The sequence below is a fragment of the Grus americana genome, chromosome 1 (assembly GCF_028858705.1).
Source record: "Grus americana isolate bGruAme1 chromosome 1, bGruAme1.mat, whole genome shotgun sequence".
In the NCBI taxonomy this organism is placed as follows: Eukaryota; Metazoa; Chordata; class Aves; order Gruiformes; family Gruidae; genus Grus; species Grus americana.
Genome location: NC_072852.1, coordinates 127,922,276 through 127,938,145, shown reverse-complemented (window position 1 = coordinate 127,938,145; position 15,870 = coordinate 127,922,276). Strand labels below are relative to the sequence as shown.

Here is a 15,870-nt window from a genome sequence, read left to right as displayed (position 1 = left end):
TTTACTAATAAGTATTTTTCTATGCACCTTTTACATTTGCTGTCATTGTTTAAAAAAAAAAAAAAAAGAAAAACAAAAAAGACAGAGGAGAAAAGATGCTGTTTTACATACACATTGAGCCAAACTACTTAATGAATTCTTTGACTAATTTTAGGTTTTGATTGTAGAATTGATCTTTTAAGTGCAGATTTTGAGCATAATAGATAACTCAGAAGGTGAAATGGCACCTAAATGCAGAATTTAACAAAACCTTAGCCATGGAACTGCACTCACAAGAGCCATATGCCTAACAGGTAGCGTAAGCCACAGTGCAGAACACATCTCCCTTTTGAAAAATTCAAGGGGTGCAATTCAGACAAAGAGATTTTTACCAGACTCTCACTGTCTGTTTGGCTAATTGCTATCAAGGTCTTGCATATATAGCCAGTGAATCTGTAACTTGCCAGACATCCACAGCAGGCCAGAGACATTTGTCCTGAAGCTCTCTACTACCTTTAGCTCCTCACCTCTGGTAAGCAGGCTTGGTTTATGCAGAAAAGATAATAAATCTCAGAATAATATATATATACACTGAATGGAAAAATCAAGCAAATTCAAAGAGACAATGATCGAAAATGAAATGTCAGCCTTCTGCCTGACATTGAGTTCTAGTTATATAAATGTTGGTTGTAACTCCATGTTAATTCCTTGGATGAACAGATAACTCTATTGTGAAATTATCTATATTTGCTCTTTGGATAAACATTTAAATAAAAGGTTAAAATACTTTGGGGGTTTTGAGTTTGTTTTTCAAAATACTGCAAGTTATGCATTTTAACATTTCCTTTTAAAAATTTACTTATATTCAGTTCACATAATGAAACTCAGGAGAAATATTTTCAACCTAAAATTCACTTGGGAGGAGATAGCCTGGGAATTTTTTTTAAAATCCAGTATTCAAGCAGTTTTCATAGGAGACTCAGAAAAGAAAGTTGAGATACACAATGTTTTTCTAATTATTTTTGTGCAATATGAGCCGGTAACTTTTAGTATTCTCTCACCAAAGTGCTCTTCATTACACTAAAGTTACTGTATGGGAGTCAGACCTCACATGCATCTTATAAATTGTTTCCAAGATTACTTTGTTGGGTGTTTAAATACAGAATTTACGCATATGCATTTACTAACAATTTTCTTAACAAGTGCTAATTTGTATTTTCAGGTTGTTAGGTTGTAAACATGTTTTCATCCATAAGCAACCTTTCCAGCTCATTTTTCCTTTATGCAATTTGCTTGTACATCTATATGGGTTTCTGAACCATTGCTCAAAGGCGTATGTATTGGTGGTAATGATCTGGCGCACCACAGCTAGAGATTTCACCCGGTGGTCCCATATTGCAAAACCACACTCCAATTACACAGCTACAGACACCTTAATGGCAGTTAAACAAGCAGAGCCCAGCAGTCACAGCATACTACGCTACTGCTTTTGACATAAGGTGCAAAATGTTCCTACCAAGACTGGTTAGATTTTGTTATTCACCACATTTTTTTTCTGTTTCAAGGGCTACCGGCGACTGCTTAGGAAAGAGAATGCTTGTAAGGAATTTATGCATAAGAAAAAGAAACAAGGATTAAAAGAGAAAAATTCTTGTGATGAAATATATAGGCAGTAAAAAAAAAAAATTTTTGACAAACCCATATAAATTTTATTTTTTTCTTTTCTACATCTTTCTGACATCAGTTTGGCACTACTCAGGCTGTGTTAAAACTGACACAATTTTGTAGATTATAGTCTACAATGAGTTGGTAGTAATCTATAATGAGTTAGTGGTGGTTTCAATTATGAAAAAGGCTACTGAGTTAAATAATAATCTTTGAAAAATATTTCAGTAGACTGGTATTTATTATATGCAGAGCTAATTACTTGTTTACTTGGGGTCTGTTAGGAATAAGAGTAGCTCATCATACATGAAGCAGAAACAATGTAAATCTAACTTGGTACTGTTAATTTTCTCTAAAGACAACTAGAAAACCCATAATTCAAGTGATCTTTGATTCTATGCCAAAGATAGATTCTGTGCCATAAATAGCACTGTTTCTTTGTAAAATTATGGGGTTTTTTTTACTTATTTAAATTCTGTAAAAATGGCATATTAACATCACTTAATCTTAGCAGTACTACCTGATTTTTAAAAAACCCAAATACCACAATATTTATTAAGTTCAGAAAGCTGACTCTAGTTTTTCTCATATTCTTTGTTTTCTGGACTACCAGTAGTCACAACTTGGAATTAAAAGATATAAGCTGCAGGCAAGATTTTAATATTTTCTAGAGATTGTTTTATCCACTAAGTTGTTATTGTTGAATTCATTCTGCAGCATTTTTCCTCTTTCAATATTTTGTCATGGAAGTAGAGATTCACTAAATAAAATTCTACTGTGTCTCACAAACTTAGAATGTTTTCTGAAGATGAATATTTACTTGAAAATGTCATTAACTGAAAATTGCTATTAGTAATAAAACTATCAAAAGTACTAGCTAATTATTTTCTTGATTAACTAAGGTGGTTTTCTCTGGACTGCACTTCTGGCAGAAAATTTTTGAAAAAGAGTCAGCATATTTTATTATGCTAATCGAGCAGGACTGAAGAAATCTGTAAACTTGAATTTTTCAGAAGAATTAGAATGCTTGACTTTATAAAAATACCGACCTACAGATTTCAAACACTAAATACCAAAGCAAATATTCCATAGTAACAGCTAAAAAATAGCAGCAACGAAAACCAGATTAGCACTGGCCTATTTGTAAGCTTTTCTTATCTCTCCCTTACTAGACAATATACCTTCCATTTTAGCTAATGATTTCTTGTTGATTATGTCATAACACAATAAAACTTACTACGTGCATATACACACATGTACATATTGGATATAAGTGGTTCTTTTTTTTTTTTTTTTGACTGTAAAACCCCCTTTAACTCCCGCCTAAAGTATTTTTCTAAAGCCTTAGCACTCCACAAATGTTACATGGACTACATTTAAAAAGTGCAATCTGACTGTAACAGATTGCAGAATGTTAATTTTATCTTAGTCACAGTTGCAGTGGGTTGTGATAGGAATGCTTTTACTTCTGTTTTGTCTTATCCAGTCATTTTGATTTTTATATATTTAAGAAAGCCCTATTATTCTAGTTCTGTTAGGCTGAAACCTGACTTCTGAATGTAACAGTTCTTTGAAGCTGGGGTTCTTCTTATAAGCAAAAGATCTGGGAATATCTAATCAAATTTTTCAATGACTTGGGATCCTATCATACATAGAATTAGGATCAAACAGGACTGTAAGGAAAGAAATATTTAAACGAAAAGAAAATAAAGAGAAATCAAGAGAAAACATTGGTTAGACTTTCTGAAGGTGTTTTCTTAAGCTGCCAAACAACTAGTGAGGCATCAGTTATTACCCTGCCTTCCAGGATTCCCCTTATTCTTTTTCTAGCAGGTGAGGTAAACAAATCTCAGCAGAACAATCAGAGGGAGGAAATAAAGGTCAGTGCTTGCACAACTTCCTTTAGCCATAATTCTGAACCTCCGCAGACTGTTGATGCCGTAGGCAAAGCTGTTTCAAAGCGTAAGGTATAGGTCTATATCCACATGTTCAGAATAAGTATCCCCTAAAAGGTTTCAGTATATTAAATTTGGATGGCTGGATCAGAATAAATACATTTCAAAGTGCTCTTGTATGTCCTTAAATATTCCATTAAGGAGACAATGCAGAAGTGACTATACCTTCCATTATAGCAACATTTGCCACCTACTTAGACTCTGATTAGCTGACTTTTAGCCAAAATAAGCTTGTGATTAAAGACAACCACATTATTATCAGGACCACAAAAATAATTGCTTTGACCACGACAACAATTGCTTTTTGAACTAATACTCATTAGATACTCTATATTAGCTTTCTTGTCTGAACTAGAACAACAGTACTGATGGTTAACAGAGTGTAGGAGAAAACTTGATTACTGTCTATGAATGCAGTATTGGAGCTCTCTCTAGTTTGGCAAACAAAGCAGTGACAGAATGATGAAGCTAAACAAGCTCAGCCAAGGAAAAACATGCAGGTTTTTAACTCAATGTGCAAGGAAGTAATTTACCAGAAGATATAGATGACTGTCCATACCTGGAAATTAGAAACTAGTCTTGTTCTGGATTGTTTGTTTTCGAAAAAGATGTGCTGCAGTTCAAGCAAGAAATAAGTCAGAAAACTGAAAGGATTGCTTTATAGAGCAGGTCTGACTGGATGATCAGAGCAGTATCTTGTCACCTTATATCACACCAACTATACTAATTCTATGCACCTTTCTGATAGATGACAAATAGTTTTCTGTTCAAAGTCAGCTGCAGGGTTGCCATATATCATGCAATAGCTGTAACTGTTTCTGTATAACAGGTCTTTCATATAAATTTTTAATATTGCAACAGTATATGAGGGCTTGTTTTAGGGGCTCTTGTCTATATTAATATTTATGGCAACAAGAATACCTGGCAGAATGTTTGTCAATGATGTCTAGGTTAAAGAGAAAAGTGGAGACAATACTGCTATACATTTGTGCGTGTCCGCACCTCAGTAACTGCTACACAGTTTGCTCTGCTGTCAGTCTAGTATCTGCTGCTGTTGGACAGATATCCCCCTCCCCATGTATTTCTAGCCCAAAGAGCTGCCAAAGTACCATGGAAAATATATCTCAAAAGACTATGAAACCACCACAGACTTGAAAGAAGCAAGGCTACCCTCAGAGACCCCAACAAGCAAGCAGAAGCGGAGCTAGTGCTGTTTGGATGGGGATCCAGACAGATCTGAAAAGGCAAAATAAAACTTCCTTAAGTCAAAATTCACTCACTGAGAGAATGTCTCATGTCATCCATGTTATTCTGCAGGACCCCAGCTTTGCACTGAAAGGATGTGGTTGCATTAACGGTTGGAAAGCAGCTATCACCTCCTAGGATTCAGGTTTGCTCACGTGACTGAGGGCCGTGGCAGTGCAACCAGCAAAATTATTACATTCGAATGCTCGGGAGTTACAAAACACGCATCTTTAAGCTGTGGATTTTTTTTTGACGAAGAATAAACTGTTAAGAAAAAAATAAGTCATTCAACATAAACTGAAAGCAAGACCAGGAAAATGGGCTTCACCCTAGACACGCGTCACTTGTACTGAGAGTAGTACTGGTAAAAAAAGTACCAGCACGTAAAAACCAATCACATAGTAAGAGCTGAACTTCAACGTGTCTACACTGAAGGTGTCTCCTGACGTGACTATCTCCAATGGGTATGGCTATAACACAAGTAACCTAGATACCACAGCTGGCAGAAGCTGTATTGTAAACAAAGCTGTACTGTTAAGTATTTCAATCTTTTTTCGTGTTGTAAAGTAGACAATTTTTGTAGTATTTTCTTTGCACTAATTTGTAAAATTGGAAATTTGATGATTTCATCTAAGTTTGTGAAGTATGAATACTAGTCATGCAGAATAGCTATCAGAATGAGAATAATTCCAGGTTAAAGAGCAAATGCACATATGACAGAAGTCATACTGTTAAGCCTGGAAAACTAGAAAAGTCCATAGAGTTGTAAAACACACAATATGAAATATATTCTAGATGTATGAGAAGCTACATTGAAGGTACATTGCAAGCCTGGAAGTGTTCCAGTCACCTGGAAGTGACTGCTACTTGGTCACAAGTAGGAGTAAAGAAATTCTTATAGACGTAGATTTCATGCCTTCCCCATGCATATACATAAATGCTTCACAGGAGCAGTCTGTATTATGCTATTATTGAGAATGGAGATTATGTCAACGTGATAAAAAATATTCAACACTTAAAAAGAACTAAAATCTATCCTAATAGTTTAATTTGGTAGCTTGCAAATATACATTTCAATGTTGATTGATTTGGACTTTTTTAAAAAAAATTAAAAAATCATTTTTTATAGAAGAAAACTGTAATTAAGGATTAACAGCATGGGTGAAGCAAATACTGCTACAGATGTTTTTAAATCCTGGGAATAAAGAATCCTTTCTCTATTTATTAAATGAGAAATGAGTGAGTTATTAAAGCCTACTTGGGACTTTGGAAATCATCGCTAAAAATTATGATGCCTAACTGAAGGCCTGGGTTCTAATTGTACCACAGCAGCCTCTAAGTTATGGTCAAGAAAAATATGAAGACAAATTATATTGGCATGAAATATATTAGGGTTTTGTGAGCAATGCTGTAATTCTTTAAAGTAGATGTAGAGCTGTGATAGCAGAATGGGGTGAAAGAAAACAAAATTTTCGATTGAGCAGGGAATGTATTTTATAGTAAATGCTGTTATAAAACACAATATATTTCTTAGGACTGAATAACTTTAAAAAGCCTTTTTTTTTTCAACAATTTCATAGTGTTTAAATTTTTCTTAATATTTTTCTGCTGGGTCGAGACCATACAGCTCCACAGGACTATGAACTGAAAGCAGAGAGGGACTGCATGACTAAGTCAAATGACACAAAATGACCGATGCTGGTGACACTGAACCTCTCCCTTTCATATAACTAGTTTGCATCCTTCCCTCAGTCTTTCCATGATGCCAGGAGTAAAGAACTAAACAGGGAGAGGGCATATGCTCAAGCTCTGCAGCATGACTGCCCACACCATTACAATGGGAGTGTTCCTTCCAGCATGGACCGCGCTGCACTGAGACAGCGCCCGGGCACGCGCAGGGATTTGCGTGAGACACAGGTGCGGCGACAGGCAGTTTGGATGCAGCCCTCTTCTTTGGGGAGTAAGAGTGGTGCTGAAAGGATGTAAACTGTGCTGCATCAGTTGACCTCTAGGCCAAAAAATGGTCCTGACCACCGTTTATTTACTAATATAGATGTAGTCTTAAGAGCTACAGGAGGAATTTTTATCTCTCTACCTGTCGCGAAGCCCAATTATGTATTTCAGTCCTAAAAGTCTTACTGTTTTGTGAAGGTCTCTGCAACAATATGTAATAATTTCTCCTTTGATCGCACTTTTGCTGCTCTCATAGAATTGCTTTTGTGCCACCATTAAAGACTAACACCGCTGATGCTTTTATTTCATCTTTCTTCTAAGTAAGTGTAAGTCTAAGGGACTTCTCAACTATTTTTAATAGCTGATTTTTGCACAAGTGGAAAAAAGTATAAGCTTTTAAATTAGTATTAATTCACAGAAATTGCAAGTTATGATACAAATTATGCAAGTGAAATTCACAGATATTCTCCTTTATGTATTTATTATACATGTATTATATAGATCAATATTATTTAAAAGGTTATATCATATTATCTGATAAGGACATGCATTTATTATATCCCTTGATTTATGGAGAAAACTGTGATGTTAGTTATCAGATTATAGCTGCATGCAAAAAGTAAAGGTTACTACAGTTTCAAGAGAAATAAATCACTGTATTTTGGAAAATTCTGTCAGAATAATTCTAATTAGTGTTTTATATGCACTTTAGTTAGTGTATCAAGTTTTAGTTTCAGCCACCACAAATTTCTGTAACTGAAATTTGCTACGGATAGGTAAAAATACAAGAAACTTGCTTTGAAACAGACATTATTTTAATATAAGATTTTTAACTTGTTAAAGACACCCTGCAATTAAATGCATTAATTTAAAACAAACACATCTTACTATCCTCTTTCTCTCCTACCTATCCCCCCACCCGTTGTTATCATTGATTTCCACCTCCTTCTGAGGCCAGAAAAATTCTAACACTCAATATTTTGTGGCTTTTAGAAGTGAATAGCCTTATAGTACTTAAAATCCATATCCAAATCTTTGCCGCTCACATTAGTTTTGGAATTCTTTTCCCAAATAACTAACTTATGAAACAAAAGAGATAAGAGAAGACTTTATGGCTGAGGAGGAATGAGAACAGTCCCTTGCAGGCTCAGTAATAGTATGAAGAACATTGACAGAAATTTCGTAAAAGACAATGCCTCAAGTGAAATCAACATTAGAATTTGTAAGCCATTATGTCAAATCCTATAACAAAAATAGGCTGGTTTTCCTGACGACTTACATAAGCCTGGTCTTTTTCACTTGAGTGCTATTTCACAAGTTTGATTGTCAATTTTAAACCTCTTCTTCACACTTTCCAGGTTTTTAGAATATCCAGAAAGATTCTTTGTAAAATTTCTCATCCCGTCTCTTTTCTAAGAATATTACCAATAACCTTTTCATTCTACTAGGTGATCATCAGAGTCACGCTTGTTTCTGAAAAAAGGAATTATTAAATCCTATAGAAGATACTTCAATGTTCTCTGGATATTGGTGAAGGAATTAAAATGGTGGTAGAAGTGTTGAATATTTATACTGTAGTTGGGAACACCAGAACACAAGTCTTTGTTGACTACATCCCTTCCATAAGTCATCATGCAGATGTCCTTACTTTTTTTAAAGGCAGCATTAGCTATACAGGATAGTAATTTAAAAATACACGTAAATATAATCATGCCAACAATGACTCGAGAGCATGTGCATGCACATGTTTTCACCCAGCGTAGGACAGCATGTTGGCATTGGTCTGAAATATGGGTTTGAAGTTGAGTATAAAATCTAATATTGTCATGAATAGGCTCTTTTCCTGAACTGTATCTAGTCATTTTTGCTGTGTGTTTTCTCATGATTAACAGTCTCAAAACTCTTACTATGCTTACTCTTAACCTTAAAAGGTTATAAGAATCCAATTTGCCTTGAGAGACGTTTAATACAGGGTCTTTAATGCAAGAGATTCTCCCCTTGAAGGAAATTACAGTTTGGGTAAACCATCAGTGAACAAAGTTTTAAGATGTTAAACCTGCATCTTTTACAGGCAATCCAGATAGACAACATGCAGATAAAAGGTAACACGCTTCATATGCTCACAGCCCTTAGAACAGCATAAACAACTAGCTGTCTCATCTACAGTCAAAACTGGTCAAGCTTTAAATCTAAGTGATCTAAATTTATCCATGAAAGAAATATGGTAGGGTCTTTCACAGAAAGAAAGTTTAGTTGCCATTCTTTGGAGCTCTTCATTCTTCCCCCACCTCTCTAAACATACATGATTTCATCCCACCACTTCAGGACTAAAGATTTTTTTAATTTTTTTTCCTATTCTTTCAACAGTTTTTCAGAAATATTCCTGTCACATCACCCTAAGAGGACTGAAAGAGCCAAGCAGAACATTTCTTTCACAAGCAGTATGAAAAGCAATACTCTTATAATTTGTAGCAATTTAACCCTGCTTTTATTTTATATAAACTTTAATGGTGGAATCATTCTAGAAGTAAAGGAAATAGAATGGAAATTATAAGAAAAAAAAAAAGGATGAATCATGTTAAAATTTTTGTTAAAATACAGGAAATAATTTTCTTGAAGGCAAAATTCCATCATCATTCAGTATATGTACAGAGTTTTGCAAAGAGCTATACTAATTTTATCTGTTAAAAAGGAAATGAATGTCATTGCTGAACTCATTCTCTCAATTATAGGACTGCAACAGGACTTGAGATTCATTGTTTTATATAATGTGATTGTATGACATAAAAAGTGTTTTGGCATTAAAATGGTTCCTTAGAAGAAACTAAGTTAAAGTGAATTTAATAAGCATGCTCAGCAAACCACACATCTTCAGAAACAGGTATTATTCCATTTCATGCAAGACAAAACCAGTTTTAAATATTTTCATTTTTTTTCTTTTTTTTTTCCACTGAAAATTGCATCATCAAAATCTATAAAAACCTCAGTGTCTTCTATTTAATCTTTATCTAGGTGAACAAGATGCTCAGCTACTATAAAGCAATTTCATGGATTTCAATAAGCTATTGTATTTTAACTATTTTCCTAGTTTATGTGAAGATAAGCTCATATATGCATAGAAAAAATGCAAGGCCAAAAGGTCTAAGTATATACCCAGCAGGCCAGTTGGTTCTAATCAGTATTGCTCATCCTTAATTTCTCTGGCCTCACCCAACCCATATACAGGCATTTTTTTAATACCTAAATACATATCAAGGATCAGATTACAAATATTTTGCTTGTAATTACTGGACAATCAGCTTTATGGATTACTGGAATATTACCTGTGCATTTAGATATCTTTCCGTGCAGCACGAGAATCATGATATGGCCCTAACTATCCTGATTGTCATCTAGTCATATTAACTGGAATGAAATAGTTTAAATGGTCCAACACTGATATTCTGAATTTTAGTTAGCTTTGTATTAAAATCTGATGTATCAAGTTTTGGGGCTATTGTTTCATGTATATATGGCAAAAATAATAGATTATATTTATATTTCACCTTGGAACCATTGGTTCTAAACTACCCTATCACTAGAACCCATTTAATGGAAAATAAAAGTTTTCCTTAATTCATAGAACTTTGAACTTCTGAGGGCTATCATTGACTTCTGTCTCAAAGCTATATTGTTAATACAAATTATACAGCTGATGCTGCAACTCACTTTTTGACCATTAGATACCCCCATTCTTTTTAAAAAAAGGAATAAATTTTACCTTAATATCAAAAGCTCCTGGCTGACCCACTTTGTTATAAAGCTCCAGTTGGTTCTTGACAGGCGTTACCCACAATATCACCTGATTTAATTGTTGATCAAGTTCGATGAAATCCTTTAGCAGAATCTCTATTTCTTTTTGTTTCTCTGGAAGATCTTTGGACACCTAAAAAAAATACCCAAAGACAGTTTTTTAGTGAAGAAAAAAAAAGGTAACATAATGCAATTTAACACTACACACATATACACTTACATAAAATGTTAAAATATAAGTTTTATACAATGGTAGGAAGGGAAGGAAAGGGTAGATCTACCAGTCAAATTATTATGGTAGGTAACATGCCGGTCAGTCAACACACACTCTTTCCTAAAAAAAAAAAAAAAAAAAACAACACACACCAAAAAACAAAACAAAAAAACCCCAAAACACCACCACCACAAAAAACCCCCGCCAGACAATACCTCCCCAAAAAAGACCCCAAACCAACCAACCAACCAAAAAACTCAAAACAAAACCCCAAACCCAGCATCAGGCTTCTCTCTTTTTTTTTTTTTCCTTTTTTTTGTTATTCCACCATTCTGCTCATAGTACATAAAAAAAATTGTTATCTCGGTATATGAAACTGTTTTAAAGGTCAATTTTTAATCATGAGAAACAATAGTGATAAAATGAAATTGATCATTTGAATGATATCTAACTTTTCTTGACCTCTTCAATCTAGATATTTATAGCCATGTGTTTTCTTAGAAGGTGTTTATAGTTGCTAGTTGAGTCCAAATATGCATGAGCAGATGCATACAGTGAAGGAAAATAGTGAAGAAATATATCGTCAATACTGATCGGGCCACTTGGTTCTTCAATTTGCATTCAAAGCGGTCAGATTTGTAACTAAGCACATTCTTCTGTGCCAACACCATTAGAAATTAAGAATCAGTGAATGGCAGAGTTCAAATCCAACAGCACTGAAGCACTTGGAGTAAACACAAGAACAGGTTGGAAATAAATAAGCCAACACAAAGCTCCATGCTGTCCTTCCCAGATTGTTTTCTATAGCTGTAGACGTGAGGTGTCACCATACTACACAATGGGCAACATTGCAAACATATACTAGGGGAGAAACCATCTGTACTTTAAAAAAAAATTCGCAATTATTCAACAAATATAGAGCCTGAGCTAAGAAACAAGAGCAGTTAATTATTAAAATCAGCTAAGAAGCACAGTTAGTTTACCATACCAAGAAAAATGAGGTTTCCCAATGTTCGTTGTTTTTAAGCACATTTTTACTAAAGTGACCCTCTTAAAAACAGAAAAACATGAGTTTTCTGACACAATAAAAATATAAACACCCTGTAATGTTAAAACAGCATTAATAGAAGCATTGCTATCACATTGCCCGGCTACAGAGGTATTAAAGCAATGAAGGTTACTTGAAAAAAAAACACCACCACCCCCCCCAAAAAAAAAAAAAAAACCAAACCCCCAAAAAACCCAACAAAACCATCAAACAAATAAAACCAAGCACCAACAGCTGAGAGAACACAACTGGGAGAACACCAGCTGGGAAGAACACAACTGTCTCATGACATGTACATTTCTTTACAAATTTGGTTTGAAAATACTGATGTATTGGTACAAAAATAACCCCTTCACATATACTCTGCATATGATTTATTAGAATGTATTTAAGTGATACTTGTAATTCAAGAAGTTGATTTGCCATATGTTAAATTATCTCCATTGCTCACTATAGCCACCCCATAATATCCTATTTAATAAAAACTGATCCATGAGTCAAATTACTTTTTCTATCTTTCTAATAATGTTAAATATAATAAAAACTCTGCTTTTCCAGAATGGCTCCAGATATGAAAGAAAACAATTAAAAATGCATTCATTTCCCTCATGTGTTAACTCAATATCTATGCAGACCTTGGCCTAATTTCACAGAAAATTAGTTTCATCTTTGTTATAACTTTTGAATGTTAATCTCCAATGTTTAGTGCCTTTAATATTAATGTAAACAAGTTCCACAGAAATACTACTGAAAGTAAATAGGTAATCATAGGAAGATAAAAATCCAAGCTGACTTCTGGAAATATGAAATTTAAATTAATCTGCTTCCAATAAACATTAATCAATCATATTGGGTCTGTAACGAGACAGAGAAAGAAAAATTTGTACAGTTTTCCAGGGGGATGGGCGTAGCCAATTATATAGTAAGGTATATTCAATCCTGAAAAGCAGAAGATGAAAGACTAGATTTTGGTGACAGACTGTACTTCAACCTACTGTTTTCAAAAATAACCACACACAAAAAGAAAGCAAAATAAATCCCACCTACAGTAAGAGGAAAATTGTGATATAAGTAAATGCAGCCTCTTCTTACAAGTTGGCTCCTGTGCTAAAATTACAGCTCAAACATAGGATTGTAATATTTTTAATATAAAAATAAAAAAGACATCAATATTAATCAATTCGTTATATACAGAAATTTAATGTCATCTACTTTTACCACAGAGATAAAAAGAGCAACAGTAAATAAATAAAGGACTTTCCCCAAACTCGGGTTAGGGTTACAGATAAGCGCTTAACAAGGCAATACCTTGTAAGATCCAGGTATGCCACTGTGTGGGATACAGATTCTTAGATTCTGGATCTCAGGGATTTTGTTTACTCCCTTTCTTTTTTGCCCGCCCCCCCCCCCCCCTTTTTTTTTTTAAGCTCTGGCATCAAACTGTCAAGCTGGCTAATCAAACTAGAGCCTGATGAATTTAAGGTAATTACAAGTCCACCTACCAAGCCAAGCTACTGCTGCAGACTGTCTGTTGGGGGACAGCTTGTTTCCTGAGCTAATTCTGCAGCTCACCAGAAGCATAATTTGGGAATATCTCCATGGAGTAATAGACATGATGACAGGGTGTCCAGATTTATGTCCTTTCTGTGGCACAAGAGCACACAAGGACATGGGGCCCTCCAGAGTCTTCCCTACTTTTTTACTTACAGCCTTTCAGGTTGTTATTCACAGCTCCGGGAGTTCCACCCCTGTGGTGGGATACAGATGCTGGTTGGACCTACGGCCATCCCACTGTCCTGCTGTTTCTGGGCTCTTTCTCTGAGTTCTTGGATACGTCCAGGGATGAGTGAGCAATGACTAGTGTCCCACTCCAATTCTCTTTTCTACATTTTTGCTTTTGGTCCCCTTCCTCTCCCATCTGGCTTCTATTCATCTATTGTCTCAGAGTAACTATCAAGTGTCTACCCAGTTTCATCCCCTTTAGTATCTTATCCCTCCCATTTAAGAAAGACTGTTTGATTTTATCATGGGAGGGCTTCTCCCTTTTCTAAGGGAGAAGGCCAATAGGAACAGTGGCCATAAGAAGAGTAAAACCAGGGCAAACACATGAGATGCTTCCCCTCAAATCTGCCTAAGACTGAGCACAGACCTGATTAAACTGCATTATTATAGGCTGGCGAGGAAGACAGAGTGCAAAAGACAAAAAACAGAAGAAAGGACAGCTTCAGTTGGAACAACTGAAAATCTAGCTTAGCCTTTTGCATACAAATTAAATATTTTCAACTTTGTCTTATTTGGCAGCAGATCAACATTGAAAACATACCTTCATTTGCAACCAAAGGGAAAAAATAAATTTGCAAGTGCAAAGGACAACAAAAGTATGGATTATTCCTTCAAAGAAAAAAATGTTGATTTCAACATCAAAGGACTATATAATTTCAATGATATGTGTCAAAACATTAATCTCAAAGCATGTGATGCATCTAAAATTTTGTACTTTAGTTCAAGTGTTAATTAAGTTAGATTAATTGGAAGCTTAGTAACAGAATAATAGAAAATATTTAAGCTCTATATTAGGAAACAGGAGAAGATCCTAATTTTACAAACTGACGCTGGTCTTCACAATACTTAATTTTATTCTAATCTTAAACTATCAGACCATTTCCCACTTATTTAATATTATGTATTCCAATTTTTGCTCTTTTCATTAAAATACTAAAAACCCCACAAATAAATTACCAGCATAGAAATGATAACATCTCTCAAAACACGAGAATACTCTGTGAAATTTGAATAATTGCATATTTTCAAAGTCTAGATCTTTATCTAAATATTTTAATTTCTTCTTCTTATGAATACTAAAATGACTTGCATTGCTTGTTTCTGTTCCATCTGAACCTCACGTCCTGGATGATCTTCCTTCACAAGCAGCTTAAATGATACACTGTTATGTTCTTTCCATCCCCACCCCAATCTGATTACTTTGGTGCAAAACGATACGTACGCTCAGCTTGGCAGTACAGATCCCCTTGATCATTTCGCATGTTCCAGTTTTCCACTGCTATTTCCTACTTTAGCTTTAGATAGTTATTTTTCAGTCTGTACACAGTTGTGCGCACGCACTATGGGATGAATTAGAGCTGAGCAGATGGAAAGGAATATCAATTCATCTGATAACAATAAGCATAAAGGGAGGAAGAAGTTGTATAAAGTATGTCACTTGATGTAAAATCATATTCTGTGTCCTTGTTCTGTTTAATTCCTTATGACTATCCAGAAAGCAGATTCAATTAAAGCAGTACCAGTGAAAATAATAGTTGTGGAGTTACAGTTCAATCCTGTAATTCAGGAACAATGCTCAAAAGGGAAAAGTTGAAAATAATTAGGTAGACACAGTAAGTAAGAGAGAAAGAACAATGAGGAATAGTTTTGCAGAGGTCAGAAATGTTATTGCAAATGAACGAACTTGATAAATTATATTAATTGTAAGGCATCACTATCATTATCAGCAGCTGGCACCTGATAAAATTAAGGAAAGCCACTGAAATTACTTGCATGCATTATATTCCAAGTGGCTAATGCTTGATTTTGAATATTTCCTTTCTCTATCACAAGTCAATGTCAAGGTCATTCCCTATTTACCGAAAATGACCAAAGAGAATATAATGCAGTTATTACCCAGCGGCTTGGGAATATAGGCAGGGAGATGCATCTCCCCAACATGTCATTTGTCAAAAAAAGAATATGGTGAATTTTCCTAATGGCGAGTGGAGAGAAAAGAAATCCCAAATTCCAACATTTTAACAGCAGTGGAAATTTTGTGGGGTTTTCCTGCAATATTAGGTAAGGTACCCCTTTGTCTTGCTAGCTGTCTCACCAACCTCTCAGTAACAAAGCAGCACTTATAAATGGATCTTATTTTAATGAATCTGACAGTGAGTTAAAATTTAGCTTTCTTGATATGCATAACATGATAAATTATAATAAACTGCAGTGAATATGAGCAAAAGTATGTTGTG

The 15,870-nt window shown here is 34.7% G+C and overlaps 1 protein-coding gene across 7 annotated transcripts in view; it reads right to left on the bottom strand.

Moving 5' to 3' along the window:
* Positions 1-15,870, bottom strand: part of DMD (dystrophin) — a 1,313,294-nt gene that overhangs the window by 382,734 nt on the left and 914,690 nt on the right. For all 7 annotated transcript variants that reach the window (XM_054840966.1, XM_054843533.1, XM_054803063.1 and 4 more), the window contains one exon: positions 10,558-10,722. In XM_054840966.1, coding sequence (XP_054696941.1) covers positions 10,558-10,722 — 165 coding nt within the window. The remainder of the gene's footprint in view (positions 1-10,557; positions 10,723-15,870) is intronic.